Below are 26,853 nucleotides of genomic sequence, written 5' to 3'. Positions count from 1 at the left end.
GCCCATCCCCGCTCCCCACCAACTACACTTCCCAGCAGCCCCCGCGCCCCGCCGCCCAATCAGCGCCCGGCTTGCTGGCGGGTGCCACCATGGCGGTGCCCAGGCGCTGAGGGGAGCGTTCGCCGGCCGCCGCGGTGCCGGGCCGAGGTGAGGGGCGGCGGTGCTGGGGGGGGCCGAGGGGCGGCGAGGCCGGCTCTGGAGTTTCCCCCCGCGGCCCCGGGGCTCCAAGCCCCCAGGCGCCGCCTCACCTTTCCTGCGGGAGCCGCTGGGCCCCGCTCGCCGCCGGGGCCTGCCTCCCCCCCAGCCCCTCCGCCTGTCCCGGGGCGGGGGGTGAGGGATCCCTGCCCCTTCCCCAGAGCCTGCCGGCCTTGCCCTGACACCCTCCCTTCGCAGGGCGCGGCCATGAAGGTGGTGAACCTGAAGCAGGCCATCCTGCAGGCCTGGAAGGAGCGATGGAGCGATTATCAGTGGGCCATAAATATGAAGCGGTTCTTCCCCCGTGGAGCCACCTGGGACATCCTCAACCTGGCAGGTCCGAGGCCGTGGGGCAGGGGGAGGCGTGGGGAGCAGGGTGGGGGCACAGGGGTGGGCTGGATGGGGCTCTGGGCTTCGGGGCGGTGTGCTCCAGCCCCTGTCACCTGGCCCAGGGGTGGCCCTGCGGTTAAGCCAGCTGAAAACTGGACAAGTGGTGGAGGGGTGGGCTGGCAGGACACCCAGGCAGTGCTGGCATCGCAGCCAACTGCAGCAGCACATGTTGAAATGCTGCTGGTGCAGAGCTCTGGGATCGCGGCGCTCAGCCCCAGCACCGCTTACCAGCCGGGTGCACACAGGTTCCTGCCGCCTGCCTCAGTTTCCCCCACTGAGAGGGGATAATGACCCTGTCTGCCTCCTCAGTGCATCTAGCCAAGGGAGCGAAAAGCACTACGAAGGAGCCAGGTGCTGCTCCAAAGGCCGCTTCCCACCCTCAGTTATTAGGGTTTCTTTTCCCGTCCGTATTCAAGGGCGTTTGACACAAATCTTGCCAAATGTTGGTACCTGCTGAGCTCCATGGTTTAAAGATTTGCCAAGCTTTTATGCTAATTATAGAAACTTGTTGCTAGGTTGGTTTTTTTTTCCTGTGCAGCAAACGCATGTTTGCAGGCCTTGGATAAATAAACAGTACTGCTTGAGGATTGCTGCACTGCGGGATTTAAAGGGAAATAGCTCCAGCACAGGCAGCAGCACTTTTTGCCCCACTGAGGTGGGGGACCTTTTCCCGGTGGGTGTTTTTTTTTTCCTCCCTGCATCCTACCGGTGTTTTTTTCTGGCAGCATCTAGCCCGTGATGGTGGGTTTTGTTAGGCCACATCCTTCCAGCTGAGCTCCTCAGGCCAGGTTTCTCCTCCTCCCACTGTGGCCCATGGTAGGGTCAGCGCATGGATGTGCCCAGCCCCATGGTGATGTGGGGCTGGAGTAGCCAAGCTGGAGCTGTGGGGACTGGCTGTGGCAGTGGGGCAGGCCTGGAGAGACAGATTTGCTGGAGGGGCTGGTACAGGTGGGGGATGTGGCAGGCGGTTGGCTTGAGGGCCAGCCCTGCTGCCAGCCAGCTGGTCCCCGGGGCTCCCTGGTGCCTGTTCCTGGCATGGGGGATCAGCTCCTGCCCCACTCACTGAGGCAGTGGGGCCTGTGGGGCACTTGGTGTGGTCTTGTCTGTGTATCCCAGAAAGCAGGGGCAGAGATAATCAGTCCCTGTGATTTCTGTGGAAACAGGTTTCTCCTGGTCCACTTCTAGCCAGCGAAAGGCTTGTAGCCTGGGCTTTGTTGGAGGGCAGTCCCTCTGCAAGGGGGGGAAGGGAGCTGAGCCCCTTTTTCCCTGCTGCAAAAGGGGGCTTAAAAGGGAGGATGATGATGCTGACTCCATCCTGGGCAGCACAAGCATTGTGGGCACACGGGGAGGCTGTTCCCAAGACCCTGCCGGCTGTAACAACTGCTGCCTCCCTTGCTGCAGCCCTAGAGCTGTCCTTTCCCAAGCTCGTGCCTTTCGGATTTAAACTACAAAGGAGGAAAAGCTGGCACGAGCTGCCAGGATCACGGCGGTGCCCAGCAAATCTATGCTGACACGTCTGCAGTGGGTAACAGCATGTGGCTGGCTTGTGTTGACACTCCCTGATTAGATGGGGAGGGGAAGGCTGCCATTAGCCTTCTGTCCTCGAGCTGAGATGCTTTTGGCTGAGGTCTCAGCCTTCGAGCGAGACCCAGGGAGCCTCCTGCTCCCGCGGTCGGGATCCAGCAACGGCTGCTGCTCCTCCTCATCTTTGGGGCAACGACTTCCCAAACGGCTGCTGCCCCCTCTTGCATCTGGGTGCTTTGACCTACTTACAGCCGGTGCCGCAGCCCGGGGCCTGCTTTTGGGAGGTGGTTCCTGCGTTCTGCCATAGTTCAAATGGTCAATTAAAGGCTTGACTGAGCAGATAGGACGGGCAGAGCCCCTCCAGCGTCCACAGGCCGGTGCTGGCAGGCAGCTGGCGGCAGGGAGGGCCAGACATGTAGGGTTGGTCCCAGCTGAGAGGGACTGTCTGCCTGGAGTTCAGCCCCAGGTGTCGGAGCAAAAGTCACAGAGCAGAGGATGCGAGAGCCTCCTGGGCAGGACGTGGGAGGGAGGGGAACATGTTTGGAGAGCAGCAGGCGCTGTTTTGGGGCCAGGGTGCCCGGGGAGAGCTGAGTTAGCAGCAGGCTGCTTGTACTGCCTGAATTATTTACTGGCTTTTGCCGCTGGGGATTAGAAAGTTGTGGGATTCAGTTAATTTCAGGGAAGAGCAGTGCAGGGTTGCTGTGGTTAGCACAATTTGTCTTTGTCACCTTTCCTGTGGGATGAGGACAGAGCGTATGTGGGTCTGTGTGTCCCCACACCGTGTATGTGCTGACCTGGGACCTCCCGGCCCCTCTCCTTTGCTTGCAGAGGCTCTTCTGGAGCAGGCCATGATCGGGCCGTCACCGAACCCACTCATCTTGTCCTACCTGAAATACGCTATCAGCTCCCAGGTAATGACATTCCCAGCGTGCTGCCTCCCTGCCTCACGCTGCAGACGCTGCTGGGTGTCACCTCGCAGCCCCAATTAGCAGGTGGGCAAAGAACCCGAGGTGCAGAGTCGGTGGCAGGCAGACGCCCCAAATCTCCCATCTGTGCCTTTCCTGGGCTTGGGCAGGCAGTGGAGGGCTCAGTGCGTGCCTGAGGTGGGGATGTTTCAGTAAATAACCTCTGCCCATTGCCTGGCTGCACGCAGGTTGGAAATCCTTGTCCTCCAAGAGCTTCAGCGCTTGCTGTAAGCTCTTCTCTTTCTTAGCACGGCATTTCATATTGCCTAAAGTTTGTGTGAAACAAATCAGCAATCACCTAAAAATGTCTGTTTGGATTTGTGCCGGGTCAATGCCCCAGCCCTGTCTGCCGTGACAGGCAGCGGGGCCGTGCCCTGACCTCGCTGTTCCTCAGCAACCAGCATCGCGCTGGCAAACATCACCCGCTAACACGCTGCTGCACTGGGTTTGTTTTGGTTTTGTGTTTTGTTTGTAGATGGTGTCTTATTCCACAGTCCTGACGGCCATCAGCAAGGTACGGCTCTGACAGGTGCTGTCTGAGGTTTTTCTCTTTACCTATGACCCATGTATCCATTTCCCGCCCCACAACTCTCACCGAATATAGGTCAAGTGGAAAACGACATCCTCTGCTGAGTCAGCAGTGGTCAGACAGTGCAGATTAGTGCCTGAGTCCTTCCGTGTCCCGCTGGGGACAGGCTGCTGCTGCGCCTGGCAGGTCCCGCTCTGGTTTTGGGGATGGCTGCGGGTGTGAAAGCCTCGTCCCCTTGTCGTGTGGGGCCTGGCAGGCTCCTGCCCCGCAGCGCCCTGTGTGTAAACCACGCCCTGGCTGCTGGAAACCACATCTCTCTGCGGTCAGCGGTGCTGGCAGCACCATGGGGATCCGGAGCTGGTGGTGGAAAAGCAGCACTGCTCACGAGGGAGTGCTGCCAGCACCCAAGCCGCGTGGCTGTGGCCACCCACCCTGCCCGGCCAGCTGGCTTCCCACGGGTGCTCAAGTGTCCCCGTGCTGCTTTGATGGGGACAAACCCTCTGTGGCTGCCTCCACTTGGCGTATGGGGCTGCTCTGTGGGGAACGATAGTCCCTCGCGGGCTGCATCGGGCCCCTTGCCCTCTCCAGGCACTGACCTCTGAAGAATAATTTCAGCAAGAATAATTTCTCTTCTCCCACCTCCCTGTTGTTACTGGGGGATGGGAAGAGAAAGGCACTGGTAGCAGCGCTGGCGTTGTTTTGAGGTGCTGCAGGCTGAGCTTGGAGCTGTGCCATAAACGTGCTGTAAAGCCTTGGTGAGGGCAAGGACCCCTTCAGCGGGGCTCAGCACCCATCCGGGGTGGTGGACATCCTTCCAGGAGAGGGTAGAGCCAGCGTACAGCTGCCTGATGCTGAGCGCAGCGGCAAGTCTGCTCTGAATGGTGCAGGCTCGTCACCGTTCTGCTGGTTGTGTGTCGCTGCCCGTTCCGGCAGGGCAGGCAGAGAGCTGACCTTGACAGCCGAGGCTTCCTCCTTCAGATCAGCATGGGCCGAGAGCAGACCTGCGGGCTAGCTCCGGCCCGGCGGGGTGGCCCCATCTGCTCCGTGAGGAGGCAGGGAGCCGCGCTTCTGCTGCCCACCGCCCTCCCAGCCCTGCGGCCAGCCGGGCTGTTGGCGTGTGCTGCCAGCCCCGTTGAGCTGGGGGTGGGCACGCGGGCTGGCACCGAGCCACTGCCGCATCAAGGCAGCCGGCGGGGAGCGGAGCTCAGGCCCCCGCCGCCGTCTTGGGGAGGCTGCCGAGAAAACCCAGCCGGGTTTGTCGCTGCCGTGGCCCGCTTGCCTCCTGCAACCCCGGGAGGGCACGACCCGGCCGTCGGACAGCCCTGACCTAGTTCTCATTCAAGTGGCTGCTGGGCAGCTGCCAGGGCAAGCGTCCTGCTGCCGGCAGCGCCCAGCCCAGCCCGTGGAGGGAGGGGTTAGGTTTGTTTTTGGAGCCCTTGAAGCCTGGCAGCCCCCATCTGATGTCCCTCCTTGTTCCCCTGCTCTAGTTCGATGACTTCTCCCGGGACCTGTGTGTCCAGTCGCTGTTGGAGATCATGGACATGTTCTGCGATCGCCTCAGGTACGGTGTGGCGCTTCCAGCCGAGGGAGCCGGGTTCCCCCTCCAGCTCCATGTCCATTCCCGAATTGCTGCCCCAGGCTGGGCTGCCACACGAGTGCCGGCATGGGAAGAGCAGAGGGAGTCCAAAACCCCACCAGCTTTGTGGGAAGCTGGAAGAAACCCACCTATTTGGGGATAAAGGTCTCCGCGGTGATATTCCTGCCTGGCTCAGGTAGATAGGGGTGGGTGTAATCCATGTGGCCTGAGACTGTGTGTCCCCTCAGAGCGTTTCCTTTCTCTTGTGTGGCCTCTGCAGCTTCCCAGAGCCCTGGCTACATGTCCCCGTCTGCCAGTGCTTGCAGTCCTGCCTGTGCTGCCCCAGGCACTCCAGGCAGCTGCCTTGTTTTGCTTCGTGCTCTTCCGCTGGTGTTGCAGGACCCAGGGGAGTCCAGACAATTCAGGCCACAAAAACTTTTTTAGAAAACTCAGAAATCTTCCTGTTAACCCCTGACAGCCTCTTCTGGGAGGCCGAAGCAGAGAGCGTGTGGTGGTGGGGGTAGCGGGAGGAAGAGGAAGGCTGAAGGTACCAGCTCTTCAATTACATGAAATGAAGCAGCAGCAATGAATATGCATCAGTCACAGATGTTGACAAGGAGCTGTTGCTGGCCAACTGCAGAGCCGGCCACTTAATCCAGTCGCTGCCTAATCTGATCCTCTGCTTAATTTGATCAAAACTTCTGGCCCCAATGATTTGTGCATCAGGAGGGGAAAGCATTCACCTCTCGCAGCACATTGATTGATGCTGAGCCTCTCTTAGCAAGATAATTTGATTACAGGCTTGGAAAGTTTCCCTGTAGTAGAGTGGCCAGAGAGAAGGCTGCACTGGGGAGACTTTATTTCCCCTGGCTCAGCAGGGATGCTCGTGGGCTGAGCAGGTTGGCATCTGTGGCAGAGGAGCCGGCAGGCAGACGGGGCTGGGAGCACAGGACATGGGTTTGGATTCCCCAGCCTGCCCTGTTTCTGTGCCTCAGTTTCCCTGGGGGCAGTGGCCTGGCCCGTGGTGAGCACAGTCCCGTTTCTCTCCCCTTCCCAGCTGCCACGGCAAAGCAGAGGAGTGCATTGGCCTCTGCCGGGCACTGATGAGTGCCCTCAACTGGCTCCTGCGCTGTGCGGCCTTCTACACCGAGAAGGTGAAGGAGACACTGGAGCAGGCGGCAGCTGAGAGCCAGCTGAAGATGTGTCTGGAGCGGCTGGAGAAGATGCTCGGCAGTACCAAGAACCGCGCCCTGATCCACATCGCGAAGCTGGAGGAGACGTGTATGTTGCTGACCCTGCCCTGCCCTGCAGCACGCTCTGCCCGCCCGTGGCTGCTGCCAGGGCTTCCTCCTAGGTGCCGCTGGCCCTGGGGAGATGTCATTGCCACCTCTCCCTTCCCCCTGCCCGGCTCCTGCCGCATTGTCCCTGCAGCTCCAAGCCCATCCATCTTTCAGCCCTGTTGCTGTAACAGTCTCCTTCCTGGCTCTGTGCCACCCTCTGCCCCCTCCCCTCCGTGCTGCCCTTGGAAAAGGAGCAGAATTAATGTGAAGGCTGCGTGAGCTGTTCCTGGGCGCGTGGCGGGCCCTGTGCTCCGCCAGCATTGCCTGGCACGGCTCTGCACCTTCCCTTGGTGCCTGCGTCTGGCCAAGCGGCTGTGCCAGGCCCAGCCTGGAGCAGGAGCACTGGGTGGCACGCAGACCCTGGGCTTGTGTTCGCAGAGGTGTGCCGACTTCTGCTCACCACGGGGCCTGGCAGGGAGCCCCAGCCTTGGCAGCCCCTCCGTGCTGCTGCGGGCTTGGGAGCCAGCCTGCCCGGCTTCTCAGCCTGTCACCGTCCCACCCCGCTGAATTCCTGCCCTCCCTCCCCAGCTTCCTGGAGCACTGTGGAGCAGTCCCTCGTCAAGCTGGGGGAGAACCTGAACAGCCTCAGCAACTCCCCGCTGCGAAGCCAGGCTGACGACTGCGTCTCCCTCATCAAGAGGTAGCTTTGTGCTGCTGGCTGCGTGGGCTCGGAGGGTACAATGGGTCTGAGCCCTGCTCTGGGGGCTGAGGAACCACCTGCCACACTAGCTGCCTGCTTTCCAGGCCCTTCCTGGCTCAGACCCCTGCACCGGCGGTGAGCTGGGGCTGGCCAGAGGCCCTGGGGTAGGGTAGGGGACAGGGCTAGTGGCTCCTTTGCAAGTCACCTTACCCAGGGTTTGCTCCTCTGGTGACCCTGGGCCCTTTGCCATCCCTTGGCTGCTCTGGCCGTGCCAGAGCTGCTGCCCCTGCTCGGGGTCCCCCGGAGCTGCTCCCATGGCCCAGGCTGTGGTGCAGGGGCTTGGCTGTGCCCCAGGGCTCCTCTGCAGGACAGCAAAGATCAAGGGCTTGGCTGGGAAAGGAGGATGGGACAGGAGGAGCAAGGATCTGTCTCTGCAAGGCTCCAGTGACCCTGTGCTGTTGTCTCCCACCCAGCATCCCCACCATGCTCTCAGTCCACTCCGAGCAACTGAACAAGACTGGCTTCCCCACCGTGCATGCTGTAGTGCTGCTGGAGGGGACCATGAACCTCACGGGAGAGACCCAGCCGCTGGTGGAGCAGCTGATGATGGTGAAAAGGATGCAGGTACAGAGGTGGCATCTCGTTCGCCTGCTCAGGGTGGCCTGGGGCTGTGGGACCAGCGCCTTGCTGCAGCTCAGTACTGCTAAACTCCCTGTGCTGATCCTGGTCCAAGGGTATGGACGCAGCTGCAGGGAGCAGCGTGAGCCCATCGGCACCTTTGCAGGGGGTTCAGGGGTTTGGCTGTGCTTGGGGGAGGTGCTTTATTGCCTTTCCAACACTGGGGATGTGTTTTGTCCGTGCCCTGCAGCGCATCCCCTCCCCGCTCTTTGTGCTGGAGATCTGGAAGGCTTGTTTTGTGGGCCTCATCGAGTCCCCAGAGGGCACGGAGGAGCTGAAATGGACAGCCTTCACCTTCCTGAAGGTAGGGCCCAGACACCCCCCCCACCCACCCCCCCACCCCCCCCCCCCCCCGCGAGCGCAGTGCCCTGAGCCTTTTCACCTCACGCCCAGCCCCTGCTGAGCGCTGAACCCTGGCAGAGCAGTTCTCCTCTCCCACAAAGTGCCCCTCGGGGTTCCCCCGCGGCCCGGCTGAGCCCACGGCAGCCCTGCTGCAACTTGCTGAGCATCAGGTTTGCTGTCCAAGGCCCCTCTTTTCAGCCCAGCCCCACTTTGTTTTGCAGAGTGGCTTTCCTGGCATGTTGGGGGGGGGGAAATTGTGGCCTTTGAAGGATGCCACAGCAGCCTTGGGCCCTACGCTCCCACAGCTCAGCGGTGGGCAGCCCTGCAGCAGTCTGTTTCACCTCCTTTCTTTGTACCAGACAAAAGGGATCTGCGTGTAATTTCAGGCCTGGCCTGTGCTGGGTTCCTCCATAGTCTCAGCTCCCGGTCTGGCTGTCAAGAGGTGGCTGTGCCCTGTGGCTCCCTGTGATGGTGGGAGGACGCTGTAGTGGGGACATGGGGGCACAAAGTCCCCTGGGTGCAGGGGCTGCTCCAGAAATGCTCTTTTCTCTAGACTGGGAGAGCAGGCATGTTCTCCCTGGGCTCCTGCTGCCTGCGGGAAGTCCTGACTGTAGAATGGGGTCTGTCTCGGTTGGTCACATCGTGCTCTGTGTCTTTCAGATACCCCAAGTCCTGGTTAAACTCAAGAAGTATCCCCAAGGGGAGAAGGTGAGTCTCGAGGGCTGTCGCTTGGAGCTGTGCGCCGCATTGTGTGCACAAGCAAGCTGTTTGTCACGATGGTGCTGGTGCCTGGCCAGAGCTGCGTGGGGGCGGCTGGGGTAGGAAACAGTCTCTGTCCCCAAAATCTTCCTCTCATGGATGAGGCAGCGTGGGAGGGGAAGGTGGGCTTGTGTTGGCAGCGCTCCGAGCTGAGTGCTTGGCTTTGTGCACAGCAGGATTTCACCGAGGATGTGAACTGTGCCTTCGAGTTCCTGCTGAAGCTGACCCCTCTGCTCGACAAAGCAGACCAGCGATGCAAGTGAGTGCTCGCCGTGTCCGGGGCTGACCTGCAGAGCTTTGAGCCTGTCTGGTGCCACCACAACCCCATCCTCCCTGCGGGGTGCTGTGGTACGGGGTGCTGGGGCAGCTCCTGGCAAGGCTTGTTTAGTTTCTGATCCAGTTCCTTCTTCCTGAGGACCCAGTGCTGCCAAATGAGCAAGGCAGTGAGCATCTGACAGCCAGTTCACGTGTTGGTGATGCCGTGTGATATCTGGAGCTGCTTTTGGCCCTGCAGAATCCTCAGAGGAGTGGGAGCAGGGCCAGGAGGGCAACCCAGGGGTCCCCTTGCCCTGTGGCACTGCCGGGGGCAGCAGGAATGCTGTCCCTCAGACTAGCGTTCTCTCTCTTTCAGCTGCGACTGCACGAGTCTCCTCCTGCAGGAGTGCAGCAAGCAGGGGCTGCTTTCAGAGGCCAACATGACCAACCTGATCGCCAAAAGGTACAGCGCTCTCAAAAATCTGGGTAACCAAGTGGGGTTGGAGCACCTCCTCTTGCTGTCCTCCTTGGGGCAGGGTGGGGAGTGTAAAGGACCAGCTATGATGCCGCTGGCTGTCCTGCAGCTGGGACACCATGGCCTGGAGGGACAAGGCTTTGCTTTTGGTGACAGATTCAGTACAGTCAAAGTCCGTCCTCTCGGAGTGGCAGCTGGTGGTGGTCTTCCCTCAGGGGTGCCGCTGGTGGAGGTGGCTGAGCGTGGGGAGGAGTGAGGCAGGGTAATGAATTCCTGCTCACTGGCTCATCTTTGCGGATCCCCCAGGACAGCAGACAGAGAACACGCTCCGCGCTTGAAATCGGCAGAGAACGCCAACATCCAGCCAAATCCAGGGCTCATCCTGAGGGCTGAGCCGACTGTCACCAACATCCTGAAGGTGAGTCCCCTCCTGCATCCATACTGGGCAGGTGGGTCATGGCTCCAGAGCCTGTTTCCAGCAGCACCAGTCTCACCAGGCAACTGGGGTCGTTGGGAGGTGCCTGATTTCCCCCTGTGCTGGGGTGGAGGAATGAAGGAATCACTCCCGGCCTTGCCGCTCTGCCGTGGAGATCAGGGGGCTCCCCTCCTCCTTCCCAGGAAACCAAAGGAGCTGTCAGGCTGCGTGTTGTTGTCAGTGCCAGCAGCCTGAGCCTCGCCAGCTCTGCCCATCCTGCACTCAGCCGCTTCCCCGTGTGCGTCTCCCCCGGTCCCTGGGGACTCCCTGTGTCACTCTGGTTGCTTTGCTGCTGCTGAGTACGAGAGGATGTTTTGCTGCTGGTTGTGCTGCCCCAGTGCACTTTGGCTCTCCCCTGCGCTGTGCTCTCCGGTGCTTGGGGCACGGAGGGCTCCATCCCAAACCTCCCCAAGCCCCGCGGGTCCCTGCTCATCGAGGCCTCACAGGACAGCCCTGGCAGCCGATCAACTCTGCCCCCACAGCTGGAGCTTTACTGCTGCTCTGTAGCACACATTCCCCATGACTTCTCTTTCCTCCTTTATTATTTTTTTTTAATTGGGTGTTTTTTGTTTTTTTTTGGTAGACCATGGATGCAGATCACTCCAAGTCCCCTGAGGGCTTGCTGGGGGTCCTGGGTCACATGCTGTCTGGGAAGAGCCTGGACTTGCTGCTGGCAGCGGCAGCAGCAACGGGCAAGCTGAAATCCTTCGCTCGAAAGTTCATCAAGTAAGTGACCACCTGGACAACACTGTCCCTGGTGACTGTGGGGCTGGGGTGGGCTTGCAGCCCCCCAAACTGCCCCCCAGACTGGGCTGGATGTGCCTCTGACCCGGTGTCTGTGCAGCACTGGGTCCAGCAGAGCCCTGGGGAGGGCTGGGATCTTGGGGAGGCTGCACCCCACAGCACCCCAGCTCCGTTGCTTCTGCCTGAACAGGGGAGAGAATCGAAGTCAGGTTGGTTTAAGGGTATTAAGAGAACTTGAAAGCGCTGGCAGAGCCTCAGATCGAGGGCGCTTGCTGTGTGCACGCCTTTAGTCCCCGGACGCCTGTGTCCTGGTTAGAGCACATGCACCAGCACGCGTGGGGCTGCGTGATCGACTTCCTCGAGCAAGGGAGGTCTGAGGCAGCTCGAGCCACGCCAGTCCGGCTGGGTGCACGGCCCCACTGTGCCCGCTGTGTTTGGGGATGCGTGCCGCTGCAATATGGAGAAATCCCCGCGCAGCCAGGCAGAGCTGGCTCTGGCGAGAGGACGACGCGCTCCAACATCGGGCTGAGTGGGTGTGGGGAAAAGCAGCGTTGCTGGACCTGTTTTGCTGCAGGGGAGCAGAGGGAGGAGGCGGCTCATCCCTGCTGTGCTGGAGGGTGTCTGCCGAGCTGGGCCCCACAGGTCCCTGCCCACCCTGCTCCCCTGTGTGGGGCGCGGAGCTGGGTGCTGGGGTGGGGTGCAGGAAGGGATCGCTGGGGTGGGAAGCGGCTCGTTTCACGTGATGCTAACGCTTTGCTCTGGCACTCTTTGCCTCCTCTAGGTTGAACGAATTCACGAAGCACATCACTGCAGAAAGCTGTAAGTGCGTGCCTGTCCGTGTGTGGGGCGGTTTGAGCTGCGTTTCCCGCTGCCGCCACGTGCTGGGACACTGTGGGGCCCGGCTGGATTAAGCTGGGACTGGCTGTGGCGCCAGCCAGAGTGAGCCAAGCTGTGCTGGGTCCAGCTGGGGGCTGCCGGCAGGGAGCCCGGCACAGGGGGCACATGGCCAGGTGCCAGCAGGGATCTGGGCTCCTGGACACCCACTGCCCTCACGTGTGGCACGCGTGTCCAATCCTGAATGTGGGGTGTTCTGTTCCCTGCTTGCGGCGGGAGAGCTCCTTCTCCCCGGCTGAGCCTGCGGGGCCCCTTGGGGCCTGGCTCCCTCCCTGGAAGGGGTGATGTGTCAGCACAGAGCCCGAGATAAGGACTCTGACTGCATTTGTGTGTGATGAAACTTGCTGAGTGTTCTGACCTTCCATGGAATGGGGGGAGCTGGGGGATAGGCTGGGGCTGCCAAACAGGAGGCCAGAGCTGCGCTGGGGGCTCCAGCAGGGGCAGATGGGGTGAACGGGGGCACTTGGCCCATCCCTGGGGTTTCCACACAAGCACTTGGGGGTTAGAAAAGCTACTTGGGGGAGCAGGGTCCCGGCCCCTGAGCTCACAGGGCTCCTGCCTGTCTCCCTCCTTGTGCTGAGGCTGGAGATCCCCAAGTGTTTGTTTCTTCTCCCTCAGCCAAAGCAGCCTCTGTTCGGGCCCTGCTCTTTGACATCTCTTTCCTCATGCTGTGCCACGTGGCCCAGACCTACGGCTCGGAGGTAAAGCATCCTCCCGAGGGATGGGGATGGGGATGGGGGGTAGGCATCCTCCCGAGGGATGGGGCTGGGGGGTAGGCATCCTCCCGAGGGATGGGGCTGGGGGGTAGGCATCCTCCCGAGGGATGGGGCTGGGGGGTAGGCATCCTCCCGAGGGATGGGGCTGGGGGGTAGGCATCCTCCCGAGGGATGGGGCTGGGGGGTAGGCATCCTCCCGAGGGATGGGGCTGGGGGGTAGGCATCCTCCCGAGGGATGGGGCTGGGGGGTAGGCATCCTCCCGAGGGATGGGGCTGGGGGGTAGCCATCCTCCCGAGGGATGGGGCTCAGACTTTCTGAGCGCAGCCCATGCACTGCAGCCTGCCAGCCTCCTCTAGTGGCCAGTCTGCCACTGTCCCTGCTGTCCCCGCAGCCACCCTGCCATGGTGGGTAAAGCACCCAGTGCCTTTTGCCTGGTGCAGGTAGAAATCCACCCCTGCTGCGTCAGGTGATGGAGCGGGGTGGCTGCAGCCTTCCTGAGGGCTTTGGTTGTGCTCTCCTTATGGTACCATGGTATCGGTGGGAGCGCTGCCTCCGTACCCGCTCCGGGCTGGCTCTGATCTCACTGGACTTTTCGCACCATTGCCTCTCTGGTTTGGCACTGACTGGCCGGGGGGGGGGGTGGCCATGCAGCCAGGCTGAGCGTCAGCCCTCCCCCATGAGAGGAGGAACTTGCAGCCCCACTGAGGAAACAGCGCTTTGGTTGCATGAAAATTTTCCAGGTTTCGACATCTGTGTGTGTTGGGAGGCAAAACGATACCGAAACGCTGGGAACGTGGAGAGGGAGCAAAAGGCGGGTGGGAGGGGGCTTGCCCCATCAGCCCTGGGGAGTGGAGAGGGGGAATCCTGGCTGGAGGCAGCTTGGAGCGGACGTGCCTGGGGCTGTCAGATGAGGTCTCATCCTCTGGCCTGGCCCAGAGCGACTTTCCTGACCAGCTGCTGCTGAACAGATGTGCAAAACTTTTTTGACAAAAATAGTGTCCCTTGGGTGATGGCGGGCTGGAGGGAGGAAGCACTGTGTGGGATTCCCAGCCCTCCCAGCTGCCTGCCAGCTGGGCTGTACGACCCGACCCTGGGCTGCGTGCCCCGACCCTGCGGAGCCATGGGCCAGCCGGCACTGGGGACCCCGAGCCGTGGCTCAGGGGCTCTTTCTGGGTAGGACATGGTGACCCCCCTGCCAGGCATGTGGCCCCTTGGGACCGGTCCTGTCCTGGCATCTCCCGGAGGGAAGCCGTTGGAGCGCTGCTCTGATATGGGCTGTGGTGCCGCGGGGAGTCCTCTGGTAGAGGGGGCAAGCCCACAGACTGGAAACCAGTGCCTTACTGGGGACTGACCAGTGCCTGCCTCTCCACGCAGGCCACAGGGTGGCGCTGCTTCCCCAGCCATGAGCACCCCAAGGTGGGGGGTCCCCAGCAGGGTCCCTGCAGGGTGGAGGCTGCATGGCGACCCCCGTGCCGGTTCCCTTCCAGGTGATCCTGTCGGAGTCGAGCCCGCCAGGCGAGGTGCCCTTCTTTGAGACTTGGATGCTGACCTGCATGCCTGAGGAAGGGAAGATCCTCAACCCCGACCACCCCTGCTTCCGCCCGGACTCCACCAAGGTGGAATCCCTGGTTGCCCTCCTCAACAACTCCTCCGAGATGAAGCTGGTGTAAGAGTTCAGCCTGTGTGCCCACCCTGCCGCCCACCCATCTTCTCTGGCCCCGTGGCTGCTCTGAACGAGTGCCTGAAGCACCCCTGCCTCTCTTTTCCCCGACAGGCAGATGAAGTGGCATGAGGCGTGTCTGAGCATCTCGGCTGCCATCCTGGAGATCCTCAATGCCTGGGAGAACAGCGTCCTCACCTTTGAGTCCATCCAGGTGGGCCTGGTGGGAGGATGGTGTGGGGCAGAGCAGGGGCATTGGTACTGCCCGGTGTCCTGAGGAAGGGCTAAGGCTTGAGCAGGGCAGGGGTCCCCTGTCCTCCTGCCCTGAATGCTCCTGCAGCCACTGCAGAGCTTGCTGGCTCCTTCATGACTTGGGTGGGGAACCGAGATGGCTCCAGCCCCTTGATACTGCCCTGAACAGCCCCACTGGTGGCAGTGGGGCTGCCAGGGGCACGTTCACCCCATGGAGGAGAGGAGGGCTTGGATCCTGCAGTAGGGTCTCACAGCCCTGGGAGGTGATGCTGAGATAAAACCTGTGCATCCACACGTCTGGGCTCATCCACCTCCGCTCCCATCTCCCCTCCTAGAAAATAACAGACAACATCAAGGGGAAAGTGTGCAGCATGGCAGTGTGTGCAGTGGCCTGGCTGGTGGCCCACGTCCGCATGCTGGGCTTGGATGAGCGAGAGAAGTCCCTGCAGATGATCCGACAACTGGCCACCCCTCTGTACAGCGAGAACACGCTGCAGTTCTACAATGAGCGGTGAGCACATCCCATGCCGTGCCGTCTCCTGTCCTCCTTCCCCTTCCAGAGCCTGTGTGACCCCGCGTCTCTCTGCTGCAGCGTGGTGATCATGAGCTCCATCCTGGAGCACATGTGTGCGGATGTCCTGCAGCAGACGGCCACGCAGATCAAGTTCCCCTCCACGGGCATGGACACCATCCCCTATTGGAACCTGCTGCCCCCCAAGAAGCCCATCAAGGAGGTGCTGATGAGCGTGTTCACCAAGGTGCTGGAGAAGGGCTGGGTCGACAGCCGCTCCATCCACATCTTCGACACCCTGCTGCACATGGGGGGCGTCTACTGGTTCTGCAACAACCTGGTCAAGGTATGGGGTGCAGGAAGGAGGTGGCTGTGGCCCACCGTGCTGTGGCTGGGTGTTGAACCTGGGACTGCTGGGTCTTAGCCCATGCTCCTGGTGCCCAGGAATGCTGGTTTTGCCTGGGCTGGCTGCTGCGGTGGTCCTGGGCGCTGGAGGTGAGCGGCGCAGGCCCAGCTGTGCCTGTGCTTCCCCTCAGCCCTGCCTTCCACCTCGCAGGAGCTGCTGAAGGAGACACGGAAGGAGCACACGCTGCGGGCTGTGGAGCTGCTCTATGCCATCTTCTGCCTGGACATGCAGCAGCTGACACTGACCCTGCTGGGCTACATCCTGCCCAACCTGCTCACGGATTCCTCCAAGTGGCACACCCTCATGGACCCACCGGGAAAGGCCCTGGCCAAGTAAGACCCCAGACCCGCAGGTGCAGTCTCCTTGAGGGCAGATGGGCCTGTTTGTGGAAATGGAGAGATGTTCTGTGCTGGGATGGGGGTCCCAGCCACCCAGTTCTTACCCTGGCCCTGGCACAGTGCCGAGAGGAGCAGACATGCTGGTGTCCCGGGCCCCATTCCTTGCTGCTCCTCACCTTGGACCTGCTGTGTCCTGTCCTGGCGCGTACTCTGGGCTCTGCCGTCTTCCCTTGCCCGTGCACCATCATCCAGGTGGGCTGGCAGCACCTTGCAGTGTCCCTGCTCTGTCCCCAGGCTCTCCGTCTGGTGTGCCCTGAGCTCCTACTCCTCCCACAACAAGGGCCAGGCGTCCGCCAGGCAGAAGAAGAGGCACCGTGAGGATATTGAGGTGAGTCCGGCCTGGAGTGGGGTTCGGTCTGTGCACAAGAGTGGGCAGTGGCTGTGGGAGGTTCTGTGGGCTGTCTGAGGCTTTTTGACCTTAAAATACCGGATTTCCCGTTCCCTTTTTTGGGGAAGGGGCGGGGGGAGCTGTAAGGAGATGGTCTGTATGCGGTTGGCTTAGGCTGAGATGCTCTGGGTGAACAGGGCAGGGGTCTCCCTGAAGGGATCATAGTCCTGGGCCGTGGGGCTGTGCAGAGCCCAAGGTGGGTCATCTGCCCTGGGGAGGGGGGCGAGGATCCCCCCTTGGAGAGGGGCAGGCAGGGCTGAACTCCCTCTGCCCCCCCGCAGGATTACATCAGCCTCTTCCCGCTGGATGACACTCAGCCCTCCAAGCTCATGCGCCTGCTGAGCTCCAACGAGGAGGACGCCAACATCCTCTCCAGCCCCAGTAAGTGCAGGCGGGGAGGGCGACTCTTGGGCAAGGCACCGGTCTGCGTCGCCGCTCGTTTCTGGCGGTGAAACATGTATTGGCTCAAAACCGCTGCTTTTCCCAAACTGGTCAGGTGAAGATTCAGAGTGTTTGAGTGTGTTTTGCTGAGTTCCCCTGGAGCTTTTGCACTCAAAAAAAGGTCAAACTCTTTTTATTTCTTGGATCGGAACAGCTTAGGAAAGGGGATGACGTTACACCTTCGCCCCGTGATGTTGCCACCCAACCCAGTGCGTTACGCACGAGGGGCTTCAGGAAGCTTTGTTAAGAGCCTTGTCCCCCCCAGCCACTCTGCGTGGGACCGAAGAGCTGATGTGCTGAGCAAGAGTGGCAGGAGGTGACATTCCTGATGTCTGTGGCTAAATCCTGAAATTCCACTGTTGTTAACAAGGCAGCGAGCGGAGCTGACGAGTCCCTGCCGTCACGTCTCTGTGTCCCCCGCAGCACAGTGCCCTGGGTTGCGACAGCTCCGGCAGGACACGCCGTGCCCTCCTGCTGTGGTGGGGTGCTATCACGGCTCCCACATACATTGTCTGGCCTCCTGGGCAGTGAGTCAGGATGTTCCTTGGTCGTTGTTTCTCCTAATGCCCTTATCTAAAGTTATTCTTTACTTACTAATTTTCGACACATCCATCAACCTGTGGTTTTTGTTGGTTTCATTACTGTTGAAATATGGGGTTTTCCCTTTATTTCACTATCTTTTTTTTAACTTTTGAGGTAGTTCCATCTCTTTCCAGTGACATTCAGGACTTTTTTTGGGCTGTTTGCTGCAGTGATGTGGAAATGTTGCTTCCTGCAGCAGCCACGTAACTTGTGATTCTGTGAGAAAAGTGTGGGAGGGCTTTCTTTTTTTGGTGAGCATCCTCAGAGCAGCATAAGGTGGGTCCTGCTGATTTTTGGCAGTAGTTGTGTCCTGCGGGGTCTGCACAAGAGCCTTCCTGGGAGATTCCCATCCCACTGGACAGAGATGGCCGAGGTCCTCTCCCACAGGAGCACCCAGCAGTGCTTCATGGTTTGGGTCAGATAAATCCCCTTGCTCTGTCCCAAAATCTGCTGCTAGTCTGTTGGACATGCCTCAGCTCTGGTAGCTAAATTGCACCCTGAGAGTGAGATTTGAGTGCTGCTGTGCAGCTGTCGAACATCTGGCTCGCTCCGCCCAGCCGGCTGTGCTGCAGGCAGCGTGCACAGGATATGTAGCGTGCACGTTGCTTTGCCTTGGCAGGATGCTCTTCTTCTCTTCTGATCGTGACATTGCATTATATTGCTCGTGCCCTTGTGGAGCGTCAGGGACGAGTCACCGCCGCAATTAAAAATGAGCAGGGAGTACCAGGGAGGCACACTCACGGTCTCACTCACGCTTACCCTTTGGAGATGTCATTAAACTTGGTCAGACTCAGAATAAATCTGGCTTGTGCAAGAGTGAAGTGTCATAGCCCAGGAGCAGCAGTAGCAGCGTGTGGAGCCCTCCCTGGGCTGCTGCGCTCTGTCATGCCTGGGGCATGTGTGAGCCTGTGCTGCCTGCCAGGGCTGCCCGCAGTGACCGGGGCAGAGGCTGCCTGCCTGCTGCGTGTCTCTGCTCTGCCTGAGCAGCGAAGACTCTGCTCGTTTGGGTATGGAGGGCACCAAGGACTGCGATCCGAACCTCTCCCACTCCATGGTGTAGCTCATGGCAAAGCCCCTCCTGCAGCCCAAGGGCTGGGCAAGCTCGGAGGGCCAGAGCTGGCCAGGGTGGGCATGTTGGTGCAGCTGAGGGGGCTGTTCCAGCCTCCCCCCAGCCTGACACGTGTTCTCCTTCCCAACAGATCGCTCGATGAGCAGCTCGCTCTCCGCCTCCCAGCTTCACACCGTCAGCATGAGGGACCCGCTGAACAGGGTGCTAGGTAATGGCTGGGGCCGGCTCCCAGCGGGGGTATCTGGCAATGAGACCTGGCTGTGGAGTCAGATCCAGCCATGCTGGGACACTGGTGGGGACCTGTCCCCTGTCTGGGAGGCTGGGGCCACCCCCAGCCTTCCTGGAGTGGCCTGGCTTTTGATATTTCCCTGTCTCCACAGCAAATCTCTTCCTGCTCATCTCTTCCATCCTGGGGGCCAAGACAGCCGGTACCCACACCCAGTTTGTCCAGTGGTTCATGGAGGAGTGCGTGGACTGTCTGGAGCAGGGCAGCCGTGGCAGCATCCTCCAGTTCATGCCCTTCACCATGGTGAGTCCTGTGGCTGTGACATCCTTCTTGGTCACGGGGTGTTCTGTTCCCATGGGACAGACGCGCATCCGGACGAGTCCCGCTGCTCGGCTCTCATGTCCCCAGCACTGTTGAGTCACCTGTGCTTCTCCTCTCTCCGGGCAGGTTTCAGAGCTGGTGAAAGTGTCCACCATGTCCAGTCCCAAAATTGTCCTGGCCATCACGGATCTCAGCCTGCCCCTGGGCCGCCGTGTCGCTGCCAAGGCCATTGCTGCACTGTGAGCAGGGCAACTCCCTTCTGCCGTGCAGGAGAGGGCGGCCGGGCAGCTGCTGGGAGATCTGTGAGAACCTGGATGCTGGGCTGGGACTGGAACGCCTGGGACAGCTTCCCTGTCACGGTGGGCTCAGCCTGGCCCTGCCCAGGGGCTGCTTCCCTCTGCGTTTGGCCTCCCAGCGGCATCTCGCTGCCTCGCGATGCGCTTTCAGAGACTGAGACAACCCCCCTGCTTTTTTTCTATAATTCATTTCATTCTTTTGTAGAACCAGACTTTGCTTCATTTCTGTTCGGTTTCCTGACTGCAGCTCAGGGCCCTGGGGCTCCCACATCCCCCCTCTCAGGGCAGGCTTCGTGGGGGGAGTGATGGGAGAGTAAGTGGCCGAGACCCACGCTGGGTAGGGAGGGAATCACACTTGCTCCGTCCCTTCCTCACCTGCCCTGATCCCGGGTGGGTGATGGGCTGCTCGTGATGCTCCGGTTGGGGAGCGAGTGCCTGCGGCTGGCCGGCTGCAGACATGCAGAAGGGTGGAGTGGGGATGCTTTCCTGCCACGCTGTAAGCCGCAAGCAAATTCTTGTTGGAAATTCTTCCACGTGAGCATGAGTTCACCCTGCGTCCCCGGCTGTGAGCATGGCACCCAGCGGCCGGTGAGTAACCACGGCCTCGCCAGCGCTGCGCCGGCCTCGTGCTGGGAGAGGCTGCTCCGCGGGGCTGTCCCTCCACCCAGTCAGCTGCTTCAGCGGTGAATCTGCCTCTCACTGTCACGAAACCCTGACCCTGAGGGGGTGGCAAGGCCAGAAGGGCTTCGCCTCTGCTCCTTTCATTTATATTTTCTATTTGACTCATGAGAAAGGGGGAAGCAGGGCTTGGGGGTAGCTGGGCACCAGCCTTCCCCTTGGGCTGCCTTGGCTCTGAGCCTGGTCCCTGCCACATCCCCAGGGCTGCGCTGTGCCTCCCACCCGCCTCGGCAGCAGCGGGGTTCACAGCCCCTCTTCTGGGGGCTCTGAAGCGAGTGCTTCGGTGGTGGCGGCTGGGGAGAAGGGGTGCAGGGAGCCCCTGGCGTGGTGCCGCAGCGTTTGGGTCAAAAAGGCACCGGGGGGGTGACTCAGGGCCTGCCTGCCCCCTGCCTGCTCCCTGGGATGATCTCAGCTCCTGGCTGCTCCTGGGCTTTGCTGGAGCGAGAGTCCCCGCTGCGGTCGGCGGAGGAGCCTTGCCACGCTCGGGGTGGCTGTGGGTGACGGCCGGTCCTTGGCCATCGCACGCCTGAGCATCCTCCCCCTTCCCGCTGTCTCCTGCCAGCCCGAGCGCGGGAGCCGTGTGTAGCAGGGTGGGACACAGGGTGGAGGGCACCATGGGGGGCTGCGGGTGATGCTGCTTTCCCCCAGACCTGATTTGGCACTGAGCTGGCACCAACCAGCCTGGGCACCTCTCCCCTGCGCCGGTGGCGGTGCCTGCTCGCCCAGGGGCGGCTCTTTACCGTTAGCTCGGAGCAAAGAGCAGGACCAGGCGCTCTTGGCCTTCCCAGCTCTGTCAATATTTGCCAGCAGCAGCCCTGTGCTTCACCTTCCAGGAAGGGGCTGGAGCGGGAGAAGGGGTTTCCAGTAAGTGCCGGGCGAGGAAGGAGCAATGGCTCTCGCCGCTCGCTCTCCTGGTAGCCTCCGCAGGCACCACGTGCCGCCGAACAACCGGCTTCCCCGTGCCGGGATAACAGCAATGGTCCGGGATGGGGCGGTGGGCGGCAGCGGGGCTCTGGCCTCGTGCCTACCTCTTCCCAGGGTGGGGAATCGGGGGAAAATGGGAACAGGGACCCCCTGGCACCCATGGGAGCTTGGCTCTGTCTGCACCGTGGCCGGGCTGAGGGGCCAGGGGGATGCCCGTGGCCAAGGGACATGAGCACAGGACCACCAGTGAGGGGGAGTGGGGCTGGGGCAAGCCTGGCAGCGCAGGGACAGCTTGTGGTGGCCGAACACCCACGGGGGGTGGGGGGACAGGCCGTGGGCCAGCTGGGGCTGGCTGTGGGGGCTTGCTGGGGCAGGGGGCGATGCCCAGGTCTGCTAGCTTCACTGGGGTACGTCTGTCCATCCACCTTGCCCTTCCTGCTGCTGGAAGTCCCATCCCAGCAGTGGCAGCTCTGGGGGGGCTCCAGGTGCGTCGCTGGGCAGGTTCCCGGTGCAGCAGGAGAGGGAGGGCTGAGCCCACCCGCTGCCCCCAGCCCAGGGCCCGCGGTGAGGGCATGGCACTCGGCTCTGCTCCGCCGCCACGGAGCCCTGAGCACTCATTCTGCCTGTGATCCCCGCATGGTACTGGGGCGCCAGCGCGGGCTGAGCCCCCCCACACCAGCGGGTCCCGGTGTGCTGCCAGTGCCAGGGCTGCTGCCCTCGGCTCGGTGCTGCTGGTGTGGGCAGGCTCGGGTGCTTTCTAGGAATCGGCTCTTGCCAAAGCGGTGCTGCGGGTGCAGGAGGAAGCTGCCGCCCCCGGGCAGCTGCACCCAGCTGCCTGTGGGTGCTCCCAAGCCCTCGGGAGGCTTGTGCTGCCTTGTAGGGGCAGGAGGGCCGGGGGTGCTCGTTTCCACCAGGGCTGGGCACCGCTGAGCTGATGCCAGCAGCCACGGACCAGCCCGGAATGAGCCTCTTCCCCTGTGCCCCATCACTCCATCCCCATGTCCCCATGCCCTGGCCACCCAGCGTCCCACCCCCGACAGGCAGGAGACAGCAGGAAAGGCAAACAGCCTGGACTCTGGAGCAAAAATAGAGTTTATTTCCATTTTTATCACATATAAAAATATAGCATGTGTTTCTCTGGGCCTCCCTCAGCTGCAGCAATAAATACAGTACAAAACACACTGCTGGAGGGCTGTGAAATTTCCAGTACACAGATACGGCTCTGGGGACTGGTGGCAGCTACTGGTGCAGCCTCCAGTCTGGTGGTTGCACCAGGCTCAGGGTGGGCAGGATTGTGTCCCAGTGGGCCCTGCCCACTGCGGCACCACAGAGCTGCTCCCCCAGGCCAGGAGATGGGTGCAAATAAGTTAAACTGCAAATAAATACGCTGAGTTTAACAGGGCAGGGGGATGGGTGCTGGCAGAGCAGGGATGCGGCCCCCAAAGGTGTCGGGGCTCCCCTGGAAAAGCCTCGTCCTGGGAGGCTGCTGCATCCCTATGGCACCTCCGTCCGTCCCCCCCCTCTCCCTCTTACCTAACGGCTAATAAATATTAATTGATGTCACTATGCCTAATAGAAATAACACCTCTCAGATTTGTCCCTGCAGGCTGCAGCCTGGGCAGGGAGATGCTGCTCTGAAGCATCTTCATCCACGGATGAAGGCGGTTTCCCCTTGGCCAGGTGGGATGCTGCAGGCAGTACCTGCAGCACCCTGGGCAAGCCATGGGGAAACTGAGGCACGCACGGTGCCCACGGCAGCTGTGGGGGCTCAGCTCAGCTCCCGAACCTCATAGCAGAGATACGCTTTTGTTTAAATATTAAACAAGGGTGATGCTGCGCACAGATACCCGTGCACGGATGCCATCGCAGGGCCAGCCAACCTGCTCGGAGGCCGACGGATGGGGGAGCATCCCCAGCAGATAAATATTAAATAGCGATAAATATTAAATAAGCAAAAAAGCTGGGGGCTCCTGGGGAAGGTTGCTCAGGCTGGGACATAAATAAATAGGGTGCAGGGCTGGGCATCAGAGGCGGGCGAGGTGCCGCAGCGCTCGGTACGCCGTCTCCAGGAACCGCTGGAAGTTGGCCAGGATGAAGAAGCCGCCGACCTGGTGGCGGAAGCGGGAGGAGAAGGCGGGGAGGGGACCCCGGTCCTCCGAGGGGAACGTCACCGTGGCCAGGCCCAGGTCCTCCATCTGCAGCCGGGCAGAGGCATCGGCATCAGCTCCGCAGCCAGGAGGACACAGAGCGCCGTGTCCCTGCCGTGCCCTCCCTGTCCCCCCAGCCCCTGGGCCCCCTCCCCATCTCCTCAGGACCCCCACATGCCCCCTCCCCTCACCTGCTGCTGGATGTTGGAGGAGAGGTTGGCAGCGTCCAGCTGCAGGGTCTCCACCAGGCCGGCGTGGCCGGGCAGCAGCTCCAGGACGCTGGCGAGGGAGCCGTGGTAGGTGCGGAGCCCGGCACAGATCTGGCTGAAGCAGGCCTCCTGCGGGTGGGCGCAGCGCCGTCAGGGGGGCTCAGCACCACCTGGCCACCGCAGCCCACGCCACGCCGGGCTCCAGGCTGCCCCGGGCAGCGGCGAAGCTGGTGGGGCTGAGCCCGGCCAGCTCGTGGCACGGGTGGGCTGCCCCGACTTACCGCCTGGAAGGTGCGGCTGTGGCACTGCTCCAGCGGTGCCTGCGCGATGCCCAGGTCCTGCCGCACCAGCAGCAGCTCTTCCTCCTTGCACAGCTGGAAGGTGTCGCACTGCAGCCAAGGGGGACAGAGTCAGGGCAGCTGGAGGACCGGAGGACCCCACCGCCCCCCCACTACGGATCTCGGGGGTGCGGGACACCCCCCCGCCCCCAGCCCAGCCAGGAGGAGGGAGGGGATGGGGTAGACCTGCCACCCGGTGAGAGGTGGATGGGACAAGAGCAAACGGCAGCTGGTGTGTGCCCAGGGATGTCCCCACGCATCCCAGTGGGGCTGTGCACGGCCACAGCCTCCATGGGTGCCCCCGGACCCCAGGGCCAAGCCGTGCGGGTGCCGCTGGCTGCTGGCCCCGTGGTGCCGATAAGGTCAGGGAGGAAGGTCACCTTATCAGTGACCCTACAGCGCCTACAGCCGCTGTCCCCTGCCCAGGACTCACCACCAGCCGCTGCAGCGCGGCCACGTCCCCCTTGATCTTGCGGGTGAACTCCAGGTTCTTGTGCAGGAAGAGCTGGAAGTCCTGGTCCCCCGAGAGCTCGGCCAGCGGCGCCCCGTGCAGCGCGCGCCACGGCGCCCACAGCAGCGCGCCCAGCAGCAGCACCAGCACGCCTGCAGGGACACCGGCTCAGCACCCACCCTGGGTTCGCTTGGCTCAGCGCCCACCCTGGGGACACCCCCGTTCCCAACCCAGTGCCGGGGTCTGTGCTCAGCAACCCCCCCGGGAATGGTGGCACCAACGCAGCCTGGGGAAGGGGCAGAGACCCCCTGACAGTGGGAGAGGGACTGCGTGCTCCCTGTGTCACACCACCCCATGGTGTCAGGGCCATGGGGCAGTGGGGTCTGGGTGTGCAGGTACAGCAGGTGCAGCAGGTGCTGGGGTGCGGTGGGTGCTACTGGTAGAGTGGGGTTGATGGGGGCAGTGGGGGCAGTGGGTGCTGTGGAGGCAGCGGGTGCAGGGCTGTGGGTACTCACGGGTGAGGGAGCAGCACATGGTGCCCAGCTCGGTGTCTTCTCCTCTCTGCAAGCGCGGCCCAGCCCGGCACAGCTCGCTCCTGCCCCAGCTCTGCGCGGCCTCATCGATTAGGGCATTTATAGCGGGTTCCGGGGATTCACCCTGATGTGGCAACAGTGAGGATTGCCTCATGGCCTTAATCACCAACATGCAAATCCTGGGAGCTGGGTGCTCCCAGCCTGCTCACATCTCGCTCTCGGTGGGGCTTTCCCGGTGGGCAGCGATGCCCCTCGGCATTGCGGTGGGTGCCCAGCAGAGTGCGGGCACCGGGGCAGGTGCTGGGTGCCGGGATGGTGCCGGCGGTGGCCTGGTGACTCATTAACCTGCTGGGCTCCTGCCTGGCCAGCTGGGTTGGCTGCTGCCCAGTGCTGCAGGGTCACTCACATGTGACAGGGTGAGGGGATGGTGGTTTTTCACAAACGGGGTGTCCGTCCCCCCCCTTCCCCCCTTGGGATCATCGCCATCCCCAGCCCATGTGGGCAACTCCCCTGAGCCCCTCACCCCGGCGTCAGGGCGGGTGCTGGCAGTGTGACATTCACCGTGGTGGGACCAGCTAGAGCTGGCCAAGGTGAGACCCCATCTAGGCACATGCCCAGGACCCAGCTCAGCACCCTAGGACCAAATCTTGCCTTGCTGGGTGCCACGGGGCCGTGCTGTGTGTGCTCAGTGTCCCCATGTGCAGCACCCAGCACTCGGCCACACGGGGGGCTCAGCCCCCCTGCCCCCAGCCAGGGGCCATTCCCCCCCCTTCCCCCAGCCAGGGGCCATTCCCCCCTGCCCCTTCAGGGAAGCAGCTGCCAGGGCAGCCCCAGGAATGGGGCTGGCTGCTCCCTGCCCCTCCGCAGCCCTGCCGTGCTGACGTGGGAATTTTGGCTCGTCCCGGTTCCCGCAAGTGCTTCCAGGATTATCTGCTGGGCCGGTGCCGGCTGGGCTGGCTCCTGCCTGGCACGAGCTGGCCGGGGCACCGGAGGCACCTGCTCGACCCACAGACCTATGACCTGGAGGGTGGGGGTCTGGGCAGGGTGATCCCAGGGCAGCAGTGAGCCAGGGGGTCTCACTGCACCACTGACCCCCAGCCTAGGTCCCATCACTGCCCTCACTGCAAGCTGTGGGGACAGGGGTGGGGACAGGGACCCCCGTCCTCGAGCAGGGTACAGCCCATGCGGTACAGCCTGGGGGGGCTGCTGCCACCTCCGGCTGGGGGAAGGAACCCCCCATCAACCGCTGCCGATCTGTGAGCACCACCCAGAGCCTTGCCTGACACGAGGCAGTTAACTCTGAAACCTAACGATGACTTCCCTTCCCAGGCCCTGGCAGCACTGAGTGTTCTGCCCTCAGGCTGCACGAAAGGACCTTGGCAGCAGAGCCTCCTCATGGGTTTTCTTGGGAGAAATCACCCCCCCTGGCTCTGCCTGTGCCCTCCCCGGGGCTGGGGGAAGCCAGGGGCCTTCCAGAGCAGGCGGTCCCTGAGGGGGCTGAGAATGGTGTGCCCGAGCCCCTGCGGGGGCATCCTGTTGCCCAGAGCTCAGCTGCCATCTCAGCACATCGGTGCTCTCAGGAATTGGGGTTGGGAGGATGTGAATCAGCGCTTGGTGGGGCCCAAAGCCCCCCATCAGCTTTCTAAGAAAGGAAGTGGTGGCAGGACCCGAAACCCCGTGGGTGTTGTGGCGTGGGTGGCAGAGCTGGCCCAGCACACCCACGCCAGGCGGGAGCTGCCTGTCCTGGCCCTGGGGACTGTCCTGGGTGCCCGTCCGCTGTGCTTCTGCCTCGTGGCCACCCGTCCCCTCGGTGGGGCCTGAGCCCCCCAGTCCCTTCCTGGGGTTTGCCAGCAAGTGAGCGCTTATGGGGTGTCTCTGCCTCCCAGTGCTGGATCTGGACCCCTGGCACTGGTTCTTGGGAGTGTCTCTGCCTCCCAGTGCCGGATCTGGACCCCTGGCACTGGTTCTTGGGGGTGTCTCTGCCTCCCAGTACCGGATCTGGACCCCTGGCACTGGTTCTTGGGGGTGTCTCTGCCTCCCAGTGCCGGATCTGGACCCCTGGCACTGGTTCTTGGGGGTGTCTCTGCCTCCCAGTGCCGGATCTGGACCCCTGGCACTGGTTCTTGGGGGTGTCTCTGCCTCCCAGTGCCGGATCTGGACCCCTGGCACTGGTTCTTGGGGGTGTCTCTGCCTCCCAGTGCCGGATCTGGACCCCTGGCACTGGTTCTTGGGGGTGTCTCTGCCTCCCAGTGCCGGATCTGGACCCCCTGGCGCTGGCTGGGCTCTCGCCTTCCCTGTTCCATGCTGGAGCAGGGACTGGCTGCATCCATCGCCCTTGGGCAGCCCCGCACTTGACCCTCAGCCCCTGGCCGCCAGCCCGGCCTGGGCGTACTGGGAGATTCCCAGATTTCCCCAGAGGAGCCCAGCTGGTCCCAGATGCTGGTGGGACCCACCCAGGGTGGCTGCATGTTGCCATTCCCCATCGCTCTCCGGGGTTGCTGTCTGGGGGGTACAAGGAGGGCCCA

At 62.3% G+C, this 26,853-nt stretch overlaps 2 protein-coding genes across 5 annotated transcripts; one reads left to right on the top strand and one right to left on the bottom strand.

Annotated features, from left to right (window-relative positions):
- Nucleotides 1-402: 402 nt before the first annotated feature.
- MED24 (mediator complex subunit 24) lies at nucleotides 403-19,255 on the top strand (the record flags this gene model as incomplete). 3 transcript variants are annotated; one of them, XM_080369295.1, is made up of 25 exons in its annotated part: nucleotides 403-532; nucleotides 2,938-3,020; nucleotides 3,550-3,588; nucleotides 5,091-5,164; nucleotides 6,237-6,460; nucleotides 7,048-7,159; nucleotides 7,633-7,783; nucleotides 8,028-8,141; nucleotides 8,840-8,887; nucleotides 9,115-9,197; nucleotides 9,570-9,656; nucleotides 9,975-10,086; nucleotides 10,727-10,869; nucleotides 11,669-11,706; nucleotides 12,400-12,482; nucleotides 13,986-14,164; nucleotides 14,273-14,372; nucleotides 14,746-14,921; nucleotides 15,003-15,267; nucleotides 15,478-15,659; nucleotides 15,960-16,053; nucleotides 16,395-16,494; nucleotides 18,336-18,413; nucleotides 18,586-18,734; nucleotides 18,879-19,255. In XM_080369295.1, the coding sequence occupies 25 exons, from the start codon at nucleotides 403-405 to the stop codon at nucleotides 18,993-18,995; spliced, it is 2,961 nt and encodes a 986-aa protein (XP_080225421.1). In that variant the 3' UTR covers nucleotides 18,996-19,255. The 3 variants fall into 3 exon arrangements, with proteins under 3 accessions (XP_080225421.1, XP_080225420.1, XP_080225422.1); XM_080369294.1 differs by having other exon boundaries at nucleotides 9,112-9,197; XM_080369296.1 differs by lacking the exon at nucleotides 403-532 and adding an exon at nucleotides 1,136-1,258 and having other exon boundaries at nucleotides 9,112-9,197.
- A 134-nt stretch (nucleotides 19,256-19,389) lies between these two features.
- Nucleotides 19,390-26,329, bottom strand: CSF3 (colony stimulating factor 3). Of its 2 annotated transcripts, XM_080369298.1 has the most exons (5): nucleotides 24,311-26,329; nucleotides 23,778-23,947; nucleotides 23,288-23,395; nucleotides 22,989-23,135; nucleotides 19,390-22,845 (listed from the first exon to the last, which is right to left on the bottom strand). In XM_080369298.1, exons 1-5 carry the CDS (start codon nucleotides 24,498-24,500, stop codon nucleotides 22,675-22,677), a joined length of 786 nt encoding a protein of 261 aa, XP_080225424.1. In that variant the 5' UTR covers nucleotides 24,501-26,329; the 3' UTR covers nucleotides 19,390-22,674. The 2 variants fall into 2 exon arrangements, with proteins under 2 accessions (XP_080225424.1, XP_080225423.1); XM_080369297.1 differs by having other exon boundaries at nucleotides 22,692-22,845; nucleotides 22,989-23,395.
- Between the last annotated feature and the right edge of the window lie 524 nt (nucleotides 26,330-26,853).

This window comes from Falco punctatus, assembly GCF_963210335.1.
Source record: "Falco punctatus genome assembly, chromosome: 19".
In the NCBI taxonomy this organism is placed as follows: domain Eukaryota; kingdom Metazoa; phylum Chordata; class Aves; order Falconiformes; family Falconidae; genus Falco; species Falco punctatus.
The sequence above is the reverse complement of the archived record's forward strand: the minus strand, read 5'-3'. Positions and strand labels throughout refer to the sequence as shown.

Excerpts from the sequence above, each read along its gene's own strand:
- CSF3 (XM_080369297.1), bottom strand. The coding sequence starts at position 24,500 with ATGTTGGTGATTAAGGCCATGAGGCAATCCTCACTGTTGCCACATCAG. Across the intron at positions 23,948-24,310 it reads CATGTGCTGCTCCCTCACCC|GCGTGCTGGTGCTGCTGCTG; the intron begins GTGAGTACCCAC and ends GTGTCCCTGCAG. Across the intron at positions 22,846-22,988 it reads CCTCCAACATCCAGCAGCAG|ATGGAGGACCTGGGCCTGGC; the intron begins GTGAGGGGAGGG and ends GCCCGGCTGCAG.